General features: G+C 38.9%; 1 protein-coding gene across 2 annotated transcripts; it reads right to left on the bottom strand.

Moving 5' to 3' along the window:
• Positions 1–1,804: 1,804 nt before the first annotated feature.
• On the bottom strand, positions 1,805–17,165 carry odad1 (outer dynein arm docking complex subunit 1). Of its 2 annotated transcripts, XM_077530266.1 has the most exons (16): positions 17,032–17,165; positions 16,706–16,786; positions 16,423–16,519; positions 16,133–16,322; positions 15,590–15,715; positions 15,399–15,512; positions 15,231–15,298; positions 14,894–15,066; positions 14,645–14,773; positions 13,681–13,763; positions 13,426–13,594; positions 12,626–12,762; positions 11,791–11,894; positions 11,584–11,674; positions 11,395–11,487; positions 1,805–1,840 (listed from the first exon to the last, which is right to left on the bottom strand). In XM_077530266.1, exons 2-15 carry the CDS (start codon positions 16,770–16,772, stop codon positions 11,398–11,400), a joined length of 1,638 nt encoding a protein of 545 aa, XP_077386392.1. In that variant the 5' UTR covers positions 16,773–16,786; positions 17,032–17,165; the 3' UTR covers positions 1,805–1,840; positions 11,395–11,397. The 2 variants fall into 2 exon arrangements, with proteins under 2 accessions (XP_077386392.1, XP_077386391.1); XM_077530265.1 differs by lacking the exon at positions 1,805–1,840 and having other exon boundaries at positions 10,510–11,487.
• Between the last annotated feature and the right edge of the window lie 151 nt (positions 17,166–17,316).

Raw genomic sequence — 17,316 nt, 5'->3', positions numbered from 1 at the left:
TGTTTCAGCAGGAAATAGAAAATGCAAAATTGAAGCAAATTGCACTGCTGGAATAAGTACTTATGCAAAATGAATGATTTTGCAATGTAGTGTAAGTCTAACCTCTCTTTCTTTTCTTTCTTTTTCTTTTTTGTGATAATTTACCGTCAGTGAAAACAATATAAAACAAACGTCCTTCTTCCTGTTAATGACTAAGCTTTATAACTCGACAGGCCTGTTTTTTTCGCCCTTCCTTCACTTTACTTCCGTTCGTCTTCAACTGGTTCATCCAACTGTTAAACCAAAGGAAGTGACAACAGGGGCCCGTACGGCCTCACGCGCCCGTCGCTTCACATGAATCCTGCGCGCCAAAAGGCTTTTCACTTGAACTTACCAAGCGGAATAAATAGTTTTCATGGCAGATATGAATCTGTAAATGTTAATGCCATGTAACCTGTAATTATATTCCACAGGTAAAAATGAAATAAAATAAACATCCACCATCGTTTGCCAGCTCAGGTTGCTGTCACATTGCCTGTAAAATGCGGCCTTTTCTGTGTTGCCGCTCTGTAGAAACAGCACTGACGCGGAAAGGAAGTGGACCCGGTAGTATCAGAAGACTCTTTTACACAGAGATCCAGAAAAATTGTCAATTACAGAGGCAATTATCTGTCTTTGCCTTTTTCACAGAGCCCAGCTGAGCGGGATATTGACGCAGCAGTGCGATCTTACAAAGAAGAGCCTACGAGAGACAACATGGGCTTATCGCTACACAACACACACAAAAAAAATGTTGGGTTGTTTTCCTAGCTCACTCGGTTGGTAGCTGCAGGTTGGGTTGCTTCTATCCAAGGTTTGGTTAATTATTTTGAGCCAGATGATTAAGTTGAGGATTGTATTTGAGTGAACTGAAGAGCTGAATCTGTCACTTGTGTGGAGGACTGAAATTGAAATCAATTTAAAGGAACATTGTAAGGTAAGATGTTGGTGGCGGCTGGATGGCTCAGTGGGTATAACACCGTTGACCTTGGACACAGGGATGGGGTTCAAATCAAGGTCAGTAAAATGGAAAATGGGTGGGTTGCGTCAGGAAAGGCAACTGTAAAAGCTGTGCCAGACGTATCATGTGAGTGACTTGCTGTGGTGAAAGAATTTGCATTATTTTTAACCACAAATATACTAATAACTAATCCTTATGGGTATTTTTACTCCATGTTGCATCAAAATGGGCTCAGTCCCTTTTGGACCCTGCAAAGAGTTAGGTTAAAAGAAAAAAAGAAAAAAAAAATCACTTAATTCAGGTTACTTTCAAGCCAAGTTTTAAGAGTGAGGTTATTTTTATGAACCAACCCTTTTCTTTGTAATATGTGGCAACAGGCTTCAAAATGACTTAAAAAATGACAGCAACCAAAACAATTTATTTATGATTATTTATATATATTTTTTCATTTTACTTATTGTATTTTAGTATTTTTATTGACTTTTTTAAAAGTATAGTTGGTTTTACTATATTTTATTTGTATGATAGTGTGCGAATCTCAATGTGCAGTACTTTCGAAACACGTGTTTATAAAATGTGCTTTTGAAATAAAGTGGATTGGATTGAAAATGACTGCATCAGCCGTAAACTGGCCAACACACTTTCACATGTCATTGTTTCCCATTTCCCCAAGATATGAATCACTCATTAAAAAGAAAAAGTTTCCACTAATTGCATCAATTACATTAATTTAATTGTATTTTATGCTACTGATTTATTACCAAACCTACTGCTTGTAGAATTCCCTCTCACACTGCTGATACAACCCCAGCAGCCGGAAAATCCACAAGTTGACTTCAAAACTCCATTCCACGTTGATACCTTATACATCACAGACACAGGGGTGGGGGATAATTAGATGCATGATGTCAAAGACAACTGCCATTGGTTGTCAACAATTCCTTTCAGTGCAAAAGGCCTGGGGAAATGTACGTCTGGTGTTTAACTTCACACCCAAGTTCCAACATTGCAAATTTCCCATATACTGTACTGTACATCGGAAACGTTAGGCTCTAATACCACCTCCAAATTGTTTTCATCCCCTATAGCGTCAGATCAGGTTATACTGAACAGGGTGTGGAAAAAAAAAAGAAGCTTTAAATGTCAACTTTAAAAGGCAGGGCAAAAGTGGCGAGAGACATAACAGAGGCAGGATGACCCGTGTCATGCTGGACTTGACATCATGTATCATCTGATTGCGTGATGCCGTGTCACTGTTTGAAATACATTATACAAATAAATTCATCGGGTTTTGAGTTATATGTCGCAAATTTTGCAGGATGTCCGTTTAAAACAGGATTATAAAGCTCATGTAGTAGTAGTCTTGCATTCCAAATATATTTGTTTCGAAATGTTTTTTGTTTTTTTTAACTCAGCCCAAGCGGGATATCTTGTCACAAGCGTCTAATTTTAGCTTGTCTCCTGGGATCCTAACCGCCTTTTTTTTTTTCTTTTTTTTTTTAAATCGCCTCCTCCCCGCCACTGCTGCAACCACAGATTTCAAGGAAGCCTTCGGGGCCATAAGCCTACTTAGTGACTCACCTCACATTCAGAAATATAATTATGAAAACTAATTACATGCAGAGTTCAAAGGCGTGCGCGCCTGCCAGGATCTGGGACCTCTTTCGTCACCGAGTCAGTTGGATTGCTGGCTTGTACACAAGAATAATCATATTTTTATCATTATTATGAAACAATTTAGTCATCTGAAGGCCGTTATACGTTTATGAAAAAATCAGATGCAACTATGTTTAAAAAAATAAAATAAAAAAAATACAGTGATTCTCGGTTTACAGCGGCAACAAAACATTTTGAGGTTACCACCATACTTACTATTTTTCATTTGATTGTTTTTCATACAAATAAAATATTTACTGGAATTCTGACTTTACGACTGCACTGACATAATTAAATGACTGGCACATTGTGACGTGTCAAAATTTGGGTTACATCACCACTCTAGGTATGTAAGTCTGTCTTAAACTGAGCACCCACTGTATATTTAGTTAGAACGCACAATTATTTTATATCATGGCAAAATGTTTTGATAAAATGTATGTTTATTTGAGATGAGTGAGTATGGCAGGAAATGGCCCAAGAAGCAAAAAAAATGTATGTCAATGTCTCTTCATAAATTGTGAGGTTACGAACGGGACTCACTGTACTTACGGTTCTTATGATAATAGTTTGTATTTATGGCCTAGAAGTGTATTTATATAAATATTGTAATTATGACTACAGCAGTACTGCATTAGTGTAAGTCACTACACCACATTCCAACATATGTACAACATATTCGAGTTATGTTGATGAACTGAACTTTGTTGGACGCTTGCACATGAAGTTAGCTAACAATGTCATGTATAGACCCACAAAAAAAAAAAAAAGTCTCGAGAAACTATGCCTGAAAAGACACAGGAAGTCTGCCATTTTGGTTTGAAATGTCAATTTTTCAGTAATTTTGGCTATTTCCAGGGGTCTTTCAAAGACAAACTTGCATAATGTTACATATTTTTAATGATTCCTTCCAAATTCGAACCTATAACTTAACTCCACACGGTCCGAACTTGACCAAATGCAAACATAAACCGAGGACCCCCTGAATCAATGATAAGCAGGTTTTATTTGGGCTGTATTTCACCCAGGTCTGATATAAAGCCTTTGAGAAGCCATATTGATGATACGACCGTCTCTGCAAGATCTAACCCTTTTAGGAAAGTGCCGATTGCATCGCATCTAATGGCCTGAGTGCCTACAATAGAGACATGGGAGTAACTCAGGGATGGCAGAAGGCATTACTCACGCTCCACTCTGGAAGAGTGGAAAGTGGGCACCAATAGAATCAGACGAGTGGGGATGGAGGGGCTAAATTGTGAGACAATTTCCTCCCTTTCCTCATTTGCCTACCGCAACTTGTTTCCATCCATGTTTGTGCAACTCAATGGAGGGCCTGTGTGCAGCCCGTGTGCAGGTAGCCAAAAAATGAAAGCAAATTACTTGCAATTGTGCAAAGAGTTCAGCTTTAAACCACTTTTTTCCAGTTGCACCAGGAGGGGGGGAAAAAAAAAATCAGATGGCAACATGCGAAAGGAATCATTCACAAAAGACAAGCCTCTATGTTTTGGAAATGTGGAAATATTATTTCAAGACCCCCAACTGTTCACCCATATAGTGACATGATACAGCATGGCAAGTAGGTTTAAAACGCCTTCATTTCGCCTCCATTTTACGAGGACAAAAGGCCTGACCTGACTTGTGGAATGTCAGTGCTCCGAGCAAACGGGGGGCCCTTCAAAGAGCAAGGGTCGGGATTAGGGTTGGGGGGAGGGGCAGGTGGGGCTTGGTAATTGGAGGAATTGGTGGCTACAATCCGAGCTCTTTTGTTTTGGACAGTGGGGGTCCCGCATGGTCCAGCGGCCTTTCTCCTGTCGTCAGGTGAGTCCTGCGGTGCTCGGGGGACAACATAAAGTTGACTTCTCACTGGGAGAACAATTGGATTGATTGACAAGTCTGTTATTATAATGTGGAAAGACAATATCACATTTGAATATCTGCATAGAACAAACAATTATTACAGTCACAATAAGCAATATAAAAAAAAAAAACACATTTAATAAGTTCCGGCTGAGACCAGCATGAAAATCAATAATTTAACGATAGTATTAAGATCAGTCTGACTTTTAGGGTTTTACATTTATACATCATCACAATAGATAATAATAAAATTTTAAAAAAAATGTTAGGGTTATATACCACAAACTAGAGTGTTTGACCTTTACGGCGCCTCCATGCAATAACAACTTTGCAAATATTTCACACTTAAGCATTGCCTTTCTTATCTTAAATTTGGGTAATCATCGGAAAAAACCTCTAGGACATGTTCAACTCAGGACACTGGAAAATGAACAAAATGACCTTAAAACGTCCCATTCAAACCCTAATGGCAGACTTCCTGTTTTTTCAAACACGGATGTTTGAGACATTTTTATGTATTATGTACTCATGACATCCCTATAAATTTCATATCGCTAAGTGAAAGTGGCTTTGGGGTATGAATTTTGAAAAATTCTGGGTTGCTCTAACTGACGGCAGGATTAAACGAGCCTGGCAAATTTAGCAGGCTTGTATTTTAAAAGTGTAAGTAAATTTTGTGTTACGCAGTGGTTAAAAGTAATCAAGAAAGTTGCAACGTGTGAGCAGCACCCTAATTTGTCAACTGCAAGTGTGTTCTCTGTGTTTATAAGAAAACACATGCTTGTAAACCAGATCTAGTGTGGCTCAGGAGACGACGTCGACATTCCCCAGGCGTGTGTGCAGGCTCTTGTAGGTTGACTTGCCTTTTTAATGTTGCTTCCAAGGATTCATGCTTTGATGAGGATTTGCAAACTGCTAGAGTGTGCGTGCTTGGAAATGCTCCAAGAATACGAAAAGGATTTAAGATGTGTTTGCTATCGACTTAAAAAGACTGAAGTGGCGCAGCATTTCACATTTGGAACAAATGTGGTTATATGTAAGCTTGGAGAGTTAGGGAGGAATTTATTAATTTTCTGGCTTGAATACCCGGCAATTACATGGACAATTGCAGTTAATAAGGGCTGTTGATTTTTATCTATTACCTGGTTGCTAGTAGACCTAAATGGAAAACAGATAGCAATACTTTTTCTTTGTTTTTTGTTTTTGTTTTATTTTTATGACCCCGTCATATAATGACACCCCTACAAACTTGTGAGACTTCAGCTCAGGGAGCATCTAAAAGATAGTTTTTGTCATTATTTTATGAATATTTCATACAACAACACACCCTCCCCCAACCAACACACATATATATATAAATATATATATATATATATATATATATATAAATATATATATATAAATATATATATATATATATATATATATATATATATATATATATATATATAAAATAAGTATTATTTTATCATTATTATTCTTATTATTATTTTATTATTTAAAATTTCTTTATTAGAAAGTTTTATTTTTGTTGTTTGTTGGGTGTTTTTGTGCAATCAGATTCCTTGGAATTAGTGAGGAAATCCTGAAAATTAGGGATGGGCGAGAGTACTGATACCAGGTATCGGTATCGGGCCGATACCAGCCTTTTTTCAAGTACTCGAGTACTCGTGACGCAGACGAGTACAAGCGACCGATGGCAGTTGGGGAAGACGTTACGTGAGTCCTCCTTGCCCGTAACTGGCGCTAGCTTGCAGCAGTTTTTCACCAAATCTTCACCGGTTTGGAAAAACTTCAAAATTGTGAATCTTAAACTGAAAGAGCATTTTTGTGTTTTATTTTGAGCGTTAAGACTGTTGAAGAGTGACTGTGCTGTTTTTTTTTTTGTTTTTTGTTTTTTTAAAATATCTTTTAGTGATTTTTTTTTAATTTGTCAAAATGTACAACTGGTATCAGCAGTTGGTATCGGTGAGTACTGAGGGTCTGAGTATCGGTATCGGTCTGAAAAAAAGTGGTATCGAACATCCCTACTGAAAACCTTCCTCTTGCTCTCTGTAGGGCGAGGTAAAGTACCAAGGAACATGCAAGATTATTGCTTGGACAAGTTTGTAGACTGTTACCATGGCAACACTGCCAAAACAGTTATAAACCAAGAAGTCGCCTCCTGCCATGGTGCATGTGCATAAAATGTCTGACTGTATGTTGTTGGTTGTTCTATAGTGAAGAATTAAAAGCAAAAAAAAAAAAGTTGCATTCTACTAATATGCCTTTCTCGTCTGTGAACTACTTGAGATGAGCGCCAACCACCTTCTTCACCTCTTAGCTCCACCCTCCCGGTGACTACGTGTAAGTGGAAATTTCCAGTAATTTCAAGCGCATGGCGAGAAGCACTCCTCCCCCTGGTCTCCTCCTCCTTCCCCAATTTTCCCGCCTTTCAGCTTTACCTGCCCCCAGACCTCATGGCCCTTCAGACTTGTGCAGCCATGTTGGAACGACACCAAACATGAGATCCTAAAGTTTCATTTCAACCATGTTCACTGCCTTTTAAACAACTGCGCTCTGTTGACACTCCTGAGAATATGGCGTTTCCTGTGATACTGTGAATAATTCAAGAGGTTCGACTGCTTCAACATTAGTGATGAACAATCGTTTGTTTGGCATGGCACAGCAGATGGTGCTTTTGCATTGTGCGTGTTCCTCTAGTGGATTGGACGGACTGGTTGTCGCGCTTCCACAAAGGAAAGTGTTGAAGAGAATCAAAAATTGAGGCTAATGTGTCAAATTGGGGAGTTTTGAATATGGAAAACAGCATGACAGATTCCAACAAAAGTTAAAGAGAATTTTTGAAATGTCACTTACAGTATGCAGCGTACATTAGGGCTCAGCAACCTTTTGAAACCGAGAGCTACTTCAGTCTTTCGGAATGATTAATGCAAAAGTTTGATAAACATTTCTGAAATAACAAATTTGCTCAAAATGCCTTTCACTGTATATCATCAACCTAACCCATTTATGTGAAGACACCGATCCTGTTAATGATTTCTCACGCTGATTAACAATGATCCACCTAGGTAGGAAAAGGATAAACACCGTATCTTTCTAATTTTCTTTAAGTTTTTACATTCTCAAATGATCATGTTGAAAACATTCCTAGGAAATCTCCCATCACTGGTGAGCTATTTATAGAACCAACCCGTGGCTGTGGGCTCCTCATTCAGTCTATGGGGGCCACCTCGAGCACCCCCTCAAAAAGTGTGGACAACTTTTGCGCACTCACTGCTTCAAGAGGTTCTAGCATTCGCCATGCAACACTGCAACAAGAGAAAGTAAGTGTGCCTTGGCTATGTTGGACAAAAAAACTTCAAATAAAGACGAGAGGCAGCTGGAAAGGAAAACGTCAGCGTGCGCGCTCATGGCATGAGGCGTGCTGACCTTAGCTCCATTGTGCAGCTCCAACAAAGAGCCATCTGCACAGCAACCACGGCGAGGGAGTTCGTACACATGGGACAGAGGGAAGGGGGGGGGAAGGGTCATCGGGGGGGTTTGGAATTGAAAACCCACAACAACAACAACAACAACAAAAACATGAATAGAAGCTCGAAGTTATCAGAAAACAAGGACATGACTCGCTCTCCTCTCGCAGACAAGAGAGCTCCAGGCCTAATCACTCAAGTGCATATTTCCTGTCTGCAGCCTGACACAAAGAGGTCAAACCGAAGCCAAGTATTACGCTACGAGGGCAAGGTTTTTGTCCACGTGAAAATCTGTACACGCCGCTATCATGCTCGATTGCGCTGAACACAAAGACAAAATGGTGCCGGGGATATCTGCAAAGATCTCCAAATGTTTCACAGGTAAAAAAGACGACAGTCGAGATTGCTTAGCAACAGCGGGAAGAAGAGAAGAAATACATGAGGAGCAATCCGCCGTGCTGCCACCCAGTGGCCAACATTTGCCACATGTTGAAGAATAATTTAGAGAAAAAAATAAGAGATGCAGAACACGATATTTGCATAGATAAAGATTGACTTGATGATTTGGGGGGGGTGGCGTTTGAAAATGTTTCCGGCCATCTGATTGGCTGGGAAATGCGCTCATGGCGCGTGGTTGCCTAGCAACATCCCTGAGATGTGGGTGAGAGGGGAGGGTGGGAGTGTTGGTGGCGGCGGTGGCAGTAGCGAGGGGCGGCGAAGGGGGGTTATGCATACGTCAAGGGGAGGGAATGGCTCTGGGTGCAGGCTGAGGAAACTACCTGGCAACATTCCCAAATAAACAAACAGGAGGACGGCAGCAAGGGAGACCGACCAGGAAGTTTTTTTTTTTTTCCATTCAGTCTAGATTGTAAGTGTATTTTCCCTCCCCAAGAACAACACACTGTTGAAAGATGCATAGAGGTCATGCAAGGGCAGTCAGAAGGTGACTTCAATGTCAAGCATCTCCACCGAAGAAAAGTGACAAATCCAGACAATCAAGCCAATCAAGGTGTGGAAATTGGAAGTTGCAGAGCAGGAGAGGATAAAAGTGTGACTGTGGACAGGAGTGCTAGGGGTGGGGGTGGAGATTTCACAACTCTCGCTATAGGTGGAGCCTGCAGGAGGAGGTGGGACGAGGCGGGCATTGAGGGCTCTTTGTCAGGAGCAGGAAACGAGGCTTGTGTTGCGATGAAGAAGGGAGGGTTTCTATGGAGATGTAGGGCCGTGTGCAGGGAGGACGAGGCGGAGGAGGGGTTGGCGGCGAGAGTAGAATTTCAAAGACGGCAGCCTTTCCTCCAGCACGTTTCCCTGCTCACTGTTTCCACGGCGCCCCCCTTTCATCTACTGTAATCTGTTTAGGCAGAGGCTGCGCGTGGGTTTATCTTAAACAAACCCAACAAGCCATCGCTCGACCAGTCACCAATGCTAGTTGGAATAGTTACACATCATCATCAAAAAAAATAAATCTTAAAGCAACACGAGTTCCAGTCGATTACATCAGATTGACCCATTTGCGCGTACTCTTGAAGTATTCGAGGACAGCATTTCAGTGATTCTACCACGTACATTGGATTTATTATTATTATTTTTTTTAAGTGTAGCTTTTGTTTAACCCTTAAGCAATCTTATGGATAATGTGTGCCACTGAGTTGTCTATTTTCAATAATTTTTACCCAGGCATGGCGCTAAACCGGGGCTACATAAGTTCTCCAAAAAAGTTGCTTCAAGTCGTTTTTTTTCAAATCCCAGTGGAGGTTTTAACTAAGCACGAAACAAAATAAGAATTATGTCTTGAGTATTTAAAACGACCACATAGCTTAGCCTTAGTCAAGTCCCTTTGGCTTCATGCTAACAAGGAATGCAAAATGCCATTGATGGGCTAATGAATAGAATGCTATAATTGATTATTTTTGGGGGGAGGACAGAATGCATCAGTGTTATTTCTATCCATTTTAAAGGGGGAAGATAATTTGAAATTCAAGTGTTTTAAGTTCTGAATGAATTAAAGTCATATTTCAAGGTACTGTAGTCTTTGCACTATAAATGTCTTTATTAATGGTTGTTTTTGGTACATTTAACAGCTACCTTAGGTCAACATGATGAAATAATTATTAGCAGGTCTGCCTCACAGTTCTAAAGTTTGGTGTTTGAATCTTAATTCCATGATTTTTCTCCCACATTCCAAAAATGCTATTAGATTGATTAAAAAATAAAAATAAAAATGTCCATCTGTGACATGTGAACGATTGTCTGTCTGCATGCCATGTGATGGGATAGAATTTAGCCCCCCGCAACTGTGAACAGGAGCGGTATAGAAAACGAAAGATCAATATTAATTTTTGAAAATGTTTACGATAGTAATTGTGTGAAACAGTTTGTCAAAATTCAGCATCAAATGGAAAAGTGACACAAAAATAATTGAAAGCTCAATTTTGATCCCACATTTTAAACTAACAAACTTGGCTTTTATTACCACATTATCTCCACATTTTTCAAATTGCAACACACTCCCCAATAGGACTTGAGGGAAGGTGCAGCAGCTTGAAGAAAAAAACATCTTTGAGTTAAAAATAGAGATTTACATACAGAGTAATATTAGTATGTTTATGTACCAAAAGCAAAGTGGTCAAAATCAAAGGTCATAGTGGAGATTCTTTGTTTATAGCTATTAAGTCAAGCAAATCAAGCGCACCTCACTGCTATGCTGCACCTGCTTTCCACAGACTGATCACCCGGAGGGGTGGAAATGTATACTTTGTACATTTCCTTTATTCTAAGTTTGATTAAAGGGACATATAGTGAGTAAATAAGCCAAAGCTAAAAGAACTTCAAAAGCCTTGGAGGTTGCAAAATCTTCACACCATGTTGAGAACACCAAAAACCAAATCTCGGCATGCCAATTAGAATGACAAAAGCTTTTTGCTGCCCCCAACCTTTGTGTTAGGGCATAGCAGCCAGTATCACGCAGCGCCACAGCGCACTTTCACAGTGTGTTCCAAAACCAGATGGCCGTTAACACATAAAAAGCACAGCTGGTTACTGTAGTGCCTCTTTAAGAGCTCCAAAGCTAATTAGATGCAAAAAATAAAATAAAAAAATGCATGAGTGATTAGAATGGACCTTTACCAAAAACCTCGTCATAAAAAAATGTGAGAAAATTATATTTTGAATTAATTCACTACTTACAAAAAAGATTAGGGGTACTGGTGGCTATCTGGTGAAATTTCAGGATGAAGCTAAAATGCACTATAACCTATACAGATTAGCTACATTTGACCTACTCTATACTTTTGAATAGTGTTCAATGTTTCAGGACTTTAAGGCAGGCAAAATTCACAACAAGCATTCTTTTTTTGTGAGTAGTGTATGTATACAGGCTACATTTGAAATGACCTGCTCAATTTCTATGTTATATTTATATGGATCTACCACTCAGCTCTGCGCCATCACTGTTTCCTCACGTGGGCTCATTTTGAAGCTTTTTGTTGACAACTTCAAGCCTGAATTCTCTCTTTGCATAACCTGTAAGGAAAATGAAGACCATCAGACACAACATAAACGGTTACTAAGTAACATAGACTATATATATATATATATATAATTTCTTTTCTGACTCACCCCTTCCAATATTCTTCTGCGGAGTTCCCCCTGAGACAGAGGCCGCTCTTCCTCATCTGCGACAAGCAAGCTGTCCGCGTCATAGTCCACACTAAGGAGGTCAGAGAAAACGCCCGTCAGCACAAAGCCTGTAACAGTCATAACTGTAACTGTACATGCACAAAATGTCAACAACAACAACAACAAAAAAAAGCAAAAAGCTGAAACCTCTGGAGTGCAGATTGAATGGTAATATTCTCCTGAAGCCTCTCTGGGTTTTGGCCAAAAAGAAATTTGGGCAGATTAGATGGGTTGTAGTCCTTGCCAATTTCCTGTAATTGTGAAGCAAACTATAGTTATACTTAGCAAGTACACACAGTGGAATTTGTTTTGGTGAAAAAGGGTGGAGTGTAAAACACTTAGATAATAGGAAAAAGAGAATAAGAATAAGAAAAAGTACTTTCTCTTACTGTCGAATTACATTTTTTTTTTTAACTCTCCATCCAATGGTAATGTTTTATTTCACAGGGAACTCAATTTTTTTTTCTAATTCTTAAAATATAAATTACTACTTCTAGGCCATATATTGCTAAATTTCTGAGTGACAGTGTGAATGTGAGTCAAGTTATTATCTGTCTCTGATGTGTGATTGACTGCTGATCAGTCCACAGTATAGTCTGCCTTTTGCCCTTCCTGTGACCCTGAAACTGATATGCTGTAGTGTATAGAAAATGGTTGGATGATAATAACAATAACAGATTTTATCTATATATTTTACTTAGATTTATTTAAAAAAAAGAAGCTATGTTTGTACAGAATTGTCATTTTCCCTTTTCTATACAATAATTTGGTGCTGTCAATTGTTGCTAGGCAGAGTTTCTAGGGCTTGTAACTTCCCAAAGGTTTATTAACACACACAGACACACAGACACACAAAAAAACCCAAAAAAAACAAAAAACTTGCACATACAAGTCACGGCCACTGGGCTGTTCAAAATAATGATAAATTATGGTTTCTTCACACAAATTAATTTCACAGTTCACAATTTCACACATTAGTTACCTTGTTATCAAGAAAAGCCTGTACGGTGAGGAGCTGGTTGGTCTTCTGCTCCACCATACCCAAGTAGGGCAAAATATTGTTGTCACTGATGGAGTCCTCCATGTCACATTCCATTTTAGAGATGATACTGCTCACTCCTGTGAGAGTAGAACAAGTAGGGATGTAACAAACGGCAATATTGTGATATCGCGATATTAAAACTGCAAGAATATATCGTCGTCGTCATTAAAAGCAGCACATCTGTAAAAAAAAAAAAAAAAAAAGTCAGGTTGATTTCTATTTGTACAGGTCTAGCACCCTCTGGTGGCTTGTTTCTTTTTTCTTTTTTTAGTGCAGTTTAATTTTCACAAGGCATGTTTAGGCCCTTCTGTGTTCAGATGAAGGAGAACGTAATGTGCTTGTGAACATGTACATGCTCGTGCATTAGCAAGTGCCTCGATATCTATTTTTTATATTTAATATTTATATTTGTCATTACTGTAATGTACATAAGCACAATATTTATTTATTTATTTATTTTTAGTATGAGCACATTGTTTTTTTACAATATTGTGACCTTTTTTGTACCGCCAACCTCCCCACAATATCGTGATAATTATCGTATCGTGACCTTCATATCGTGATAATATCGTATTGTCATGTTTGGATATCATTACATCCCTAAGAACAAGACTCCTTTCCATTCTGTATTATGTATGTGAATACTCACTAGCCATGCTATTAGGTACAGTACGTGCAGGTTCACATTGAAAGGCATTGCTCGATGCATATGTGTGATGATGATCAAGTGCACGCCGGACCTGTTTTAACCTCCTCTAGGACTTGGCTTAAGATGGCGGCACGATTTTCAAAATCCTCAGTTTGCGACTCGGCGTCCTTCTGCTGTGCATCCACATCTCTCAGCGAAGTGCGATGGTCCTCCTCCTGTCGCAAACCTCTCACTTTAAAGTGCTCCATCTGTTCCCGGATCTACAGTATATTATCCACACATTGGGTTATATGGAGAAACACACGTAGTGTGGTTAGGGTGTGGTCATGTTTGAAGATAAACTCACCTGTCTGATTTGATCCCGAAGGACCTCGGCTTCGTTGTTCTGCTCATTCACAAAATTGAAAAGCGCAAAGTTACGGTCTTCAGCTGCACAGAGAAACAGCAAAACAAACACCAATGAGAGTGAGACAGTACACAGAAGTCGCTTTACACTTTACTCTGTAATTTGGCAAAATCCACTACACAAGCTGTATCAACATTTTAAATATAACCAAAATAGTACAAACAGCTGTCGGTATAATGCAGTAAATTTCTATACTACTGCAAACAATGAGAGAGAGAGAGAGAGAGAGAGAGAGAGAGAGAGAGAGAGAGAGAGAGAGAGAGAGAGAGAGAGAGAGAGAGAAAAAAAGAATCCCAGGAAATGTAATACACTACAAAACCTAAAATGAACTTGAGTAATGTTTAAAAATCATAATATTTTTTGCAATATTTAATTTAAAATAAAATCTATTTAATATTAAACCTTAAACCACAACATGACTATTAATTCTGTTTAAGTGATGTTTTCAATATTTGAACAATCTATTTAAATAAATTAAATTCAAAATTGTAACAAAAAAATTGCAATAATTAAAAAAATTTGAATGTTAAATATTTCTTTTAAAATTTTAAATAGCCCCTGAAAATCATTGTATTAATTACAAAATAAAAAAAGAGTAATGATTTCAAAATATTGAAAAAATACAATATTAGAATTAATAAATGCAACTATTTTAAAACATAAAATAAATAAATTATTATTTTCTTTCTTATATTTAGTTTTCCTTATATTTAATCATAACTTGTTCCGTTGTTATCATACCCTATCTGCGTTGCCAGATTGGAAGAACTGAAGTTTCCACTACCCCCTTTTTTAGTGAGCCGTAGCATCCAATCATGTCGACTCAAAGTTACCAAATACGGTTGCCCTCGAGAGGTCTACGTACATGATTCCATTTAGCTCTAAATGTTGTAGTCGGACATACCCTGGATGAAATTGCTGACTAGCAATTCTGGGTCGGCCTCTCCTGTCACAGACTGAATCCTTTGGAAAAACGTCTCCAAGTCATCTGGCAACTCCTCACTCGAGTCTTTAGTCCCCTGCTCTTTCAAGTCTGACATTGGTTGATGAAAAAAACAAAAAAAAACAACATTTTATATTAGAAGACACAATGAGGGAGAGATAGGCAAACAAATCATAACACAGCAATGTTCCAAATGTGTATGTCTCTAACCAGGCTTTGTCTCGTCCTGGCCCATCTTCTCGTTGTATTTGATAGTAATAAAGTCTTTGAGGCCGCATTCGTGTGAAATAACCCTCTCCAGCTCTCTCATCTCTGTGTTATACTGGGCAAGGTCCTTCTCCGCTTTCTCTCGCATCGTCGCCAACTTGGACTGAGCCTCCACCCTAAATTCTCAAAAATATGTCTATGATTGTCAAACCATGCACGTTTGTTGTGGGTAGTTACAAATCAGGGTTCAGTAGGTGTCAACTTTATTTTTGTTTTATTTTTCAGATTTTTGCATGGCCTAGACATACTTTATCTATCAAAAATAGTAAAAACTTTGTACCTTGCATCATGGGCTGCAGTCGACAAACTGATTGCTTCACTAATCTTCTTTCTGACATCTTGGAGCTCCTACAGCAAGCAACCAATCACAAAGAAGAGCCGGCGAATATGGTGTTTTATTTAACACTCGTGTTGCTAGGATGCCTAGGAAATGTGCTGAGATACTCACCTGGACCAGCCTGTCATGTAGTCGCTGGAAACGAACGCGCTCAATATGAAGGGTCTGCAGCTCCTCCCGGAGGTGGCTATTCTTGGTCAGCTGCTCATTGAATCGGGTTAAGGCCTGGGGAGACACGTCTGGGTCAGTACTTTTTATGCTACGAGTAATATTTGATTAAGCTACAAAGCTTTGATATTCACTCCTTGTAGTTTGTTCTCCAGTGTGAGTATAGCCTCCTGATTCCGCCTGTGGGCAGACCTCTGGGTGTCACTTGTGCTGGCATTCCCTTTCCTCAGCTCTTTCAGCTTCAGCTCCATGTTTGAGATCTGCCCACATGACACCCAAAACCAAACATAACATACAAGCTCACATAAAGGAGACAATTGACACATTTTTTAAACCACAATATAAAATAGTACTTAGGTGTAAAATAGACCATCCATTATTTGAAAATGACTCTGGATCTTTGTCCAGTCTAGCTTTGTAGGCAGAAAAACTCAATGTGTGTGCGTGTATGTTTGAGGGCGCGTTGAAATTTTTTGTAAATTTGCTGCACAGCTACGCCATAATCATCTAAATTGTGCTTACATAGGCAGCTCGCAAACATTTGACGTGATTGTATAATCACTCTTGACAGGTGAGTAAGTACTCAGAAACCCAATAATTTGTTTTCAAGCAATTACAAGAACAATTTTCCCTTATATGTCCCATTGAAGGTGATGCCCAAACTACAGATCATTCACCTCTTGTTGCAGCTCTCGTTGATGTTGTGTTTCCTTCTCCAGATCCTCCTCCAGGCGATCTCTCTGCTCCAGCAGAACCTGAAGGCTCTCTACAAGCTTTTTGTCTTTCTTTTGACGGGACAAGCTCTTACAAGCGCCAATTTTACGTTGAAGCTCCTCCTGCTCGGCATGCAGCTTCTCTAGCTCCTGTCTTTCAACGAAAACACAAATGATTAGTAATTTGGATTTGAAATAAAAACAAAAACAAAAACAAAAAACAATGACAAACACTGGTGAACTTTTCTCCTCACTGTTGTTTGCGCATTTGTTGCTGGGCCTGAATAGTGTAGGCCTGCTGGTCTGCATCCATGATCCGGTACTGTCTCAGCAGCTTGGCTTTTTCTAATTCTATAATTGAAAACAAATGACACAATACACAGTACAAAACACACATATTCAAAGTGTATCATATTGAGAGTTGTCAAAATGCATATTAAAAAACAAAACAAAACAACAAATGACATTTTTAAACAGCTCTTGTATTAGATCTTACTGTGCAAGGGGGTGTAACTGGAGAAAAAATATTCATATTACCTGTACCATCAGCATCTACATCACTACTGTTTGAATGGGCACTTCTGCTTGTTCTTCCCCTCGACATGTTTATACAGCACTCTACAGGACATAAAGGGTTGAAAACATTTACTCATTCTGTTAAAACAGTCAATGCCGTCGCCGTCTTGCTGTCGTTTTTATTTGAATTTACCGGGTGTTTATCTTGAATGCATGACGTTATATATTACCCATGTAAAATAAATATGACGACTAAATGCTAATTACTGTAGGCAACACTCGGTTAAAAGTTCCGTTAACTGTAATGGTTTCGTTTGATAATCGAATAGAATAGAAAATAATCTTACCTGATTTTGAAAAAGTGATAATCCAGAGCCTGCTCTCGGTAGAACTTGCCTAGAGTTGAGCAGCAACCCGAGTTGTTAGCAACTGTCGCTAAGTCACCAGAAACTGCAATTCCCGGCATGCACCGCGAAGGCATCTAGCGCCGGTGTGGTTGGTGAGCTTGTGAAATTACCTCGAGATTTAAAAATAAATAAATAAATATTCAGGTATTTGTCACTTTTGACTTGGTTGCACACTCAAGATGTATTTGATTATCTTTTAAACAAGTGGTAGAAATAAAATAATAA

Source organism: Festucalex cinctus, chromosome 8, assembly GCF_051991245.1.
Source record: "Festucalex cinctus isolate MCC-2025b chromosome 8, RoL_Fcin_1.0, whole genome shotgun sequence".
NCBI lineage: Eukaryota > Metazoa > Chordata > Actinopteri > Syngnathiformes > Syngnathidae > Festucalex > Festucalex cinctus.
Note: the sequence above shows the minus strand (reverse complement) of the source record. Positions and strands in the feature narration are given on the sequence as shown.

Excerpts from the sequence above, each read along its gene's own strand:
- odad1 (XM_077530266.1), bottom strand. The coding sequence starts at position 16,772 with ATGTCGAGGGGAAGAACAAGCAGAAGTGCCCATTCAAACAGTAGTGAT. Across the intron at positions 16,520-16,705 it reads TGTAGATGCTGATGGTACAG|AATTAGAAAAAGCCAAGCTG; the intron begins GTAATATGAATA and ends TTTCAATTATAG. Across the intron at positions 15,299-15,398 it reads TACATGACAGGCTGGTCCAG|GAGCTCCAAGATGTCAGAAA; the intron begins GTGAGTATCTCA and ends TGCTTGCTGTAG.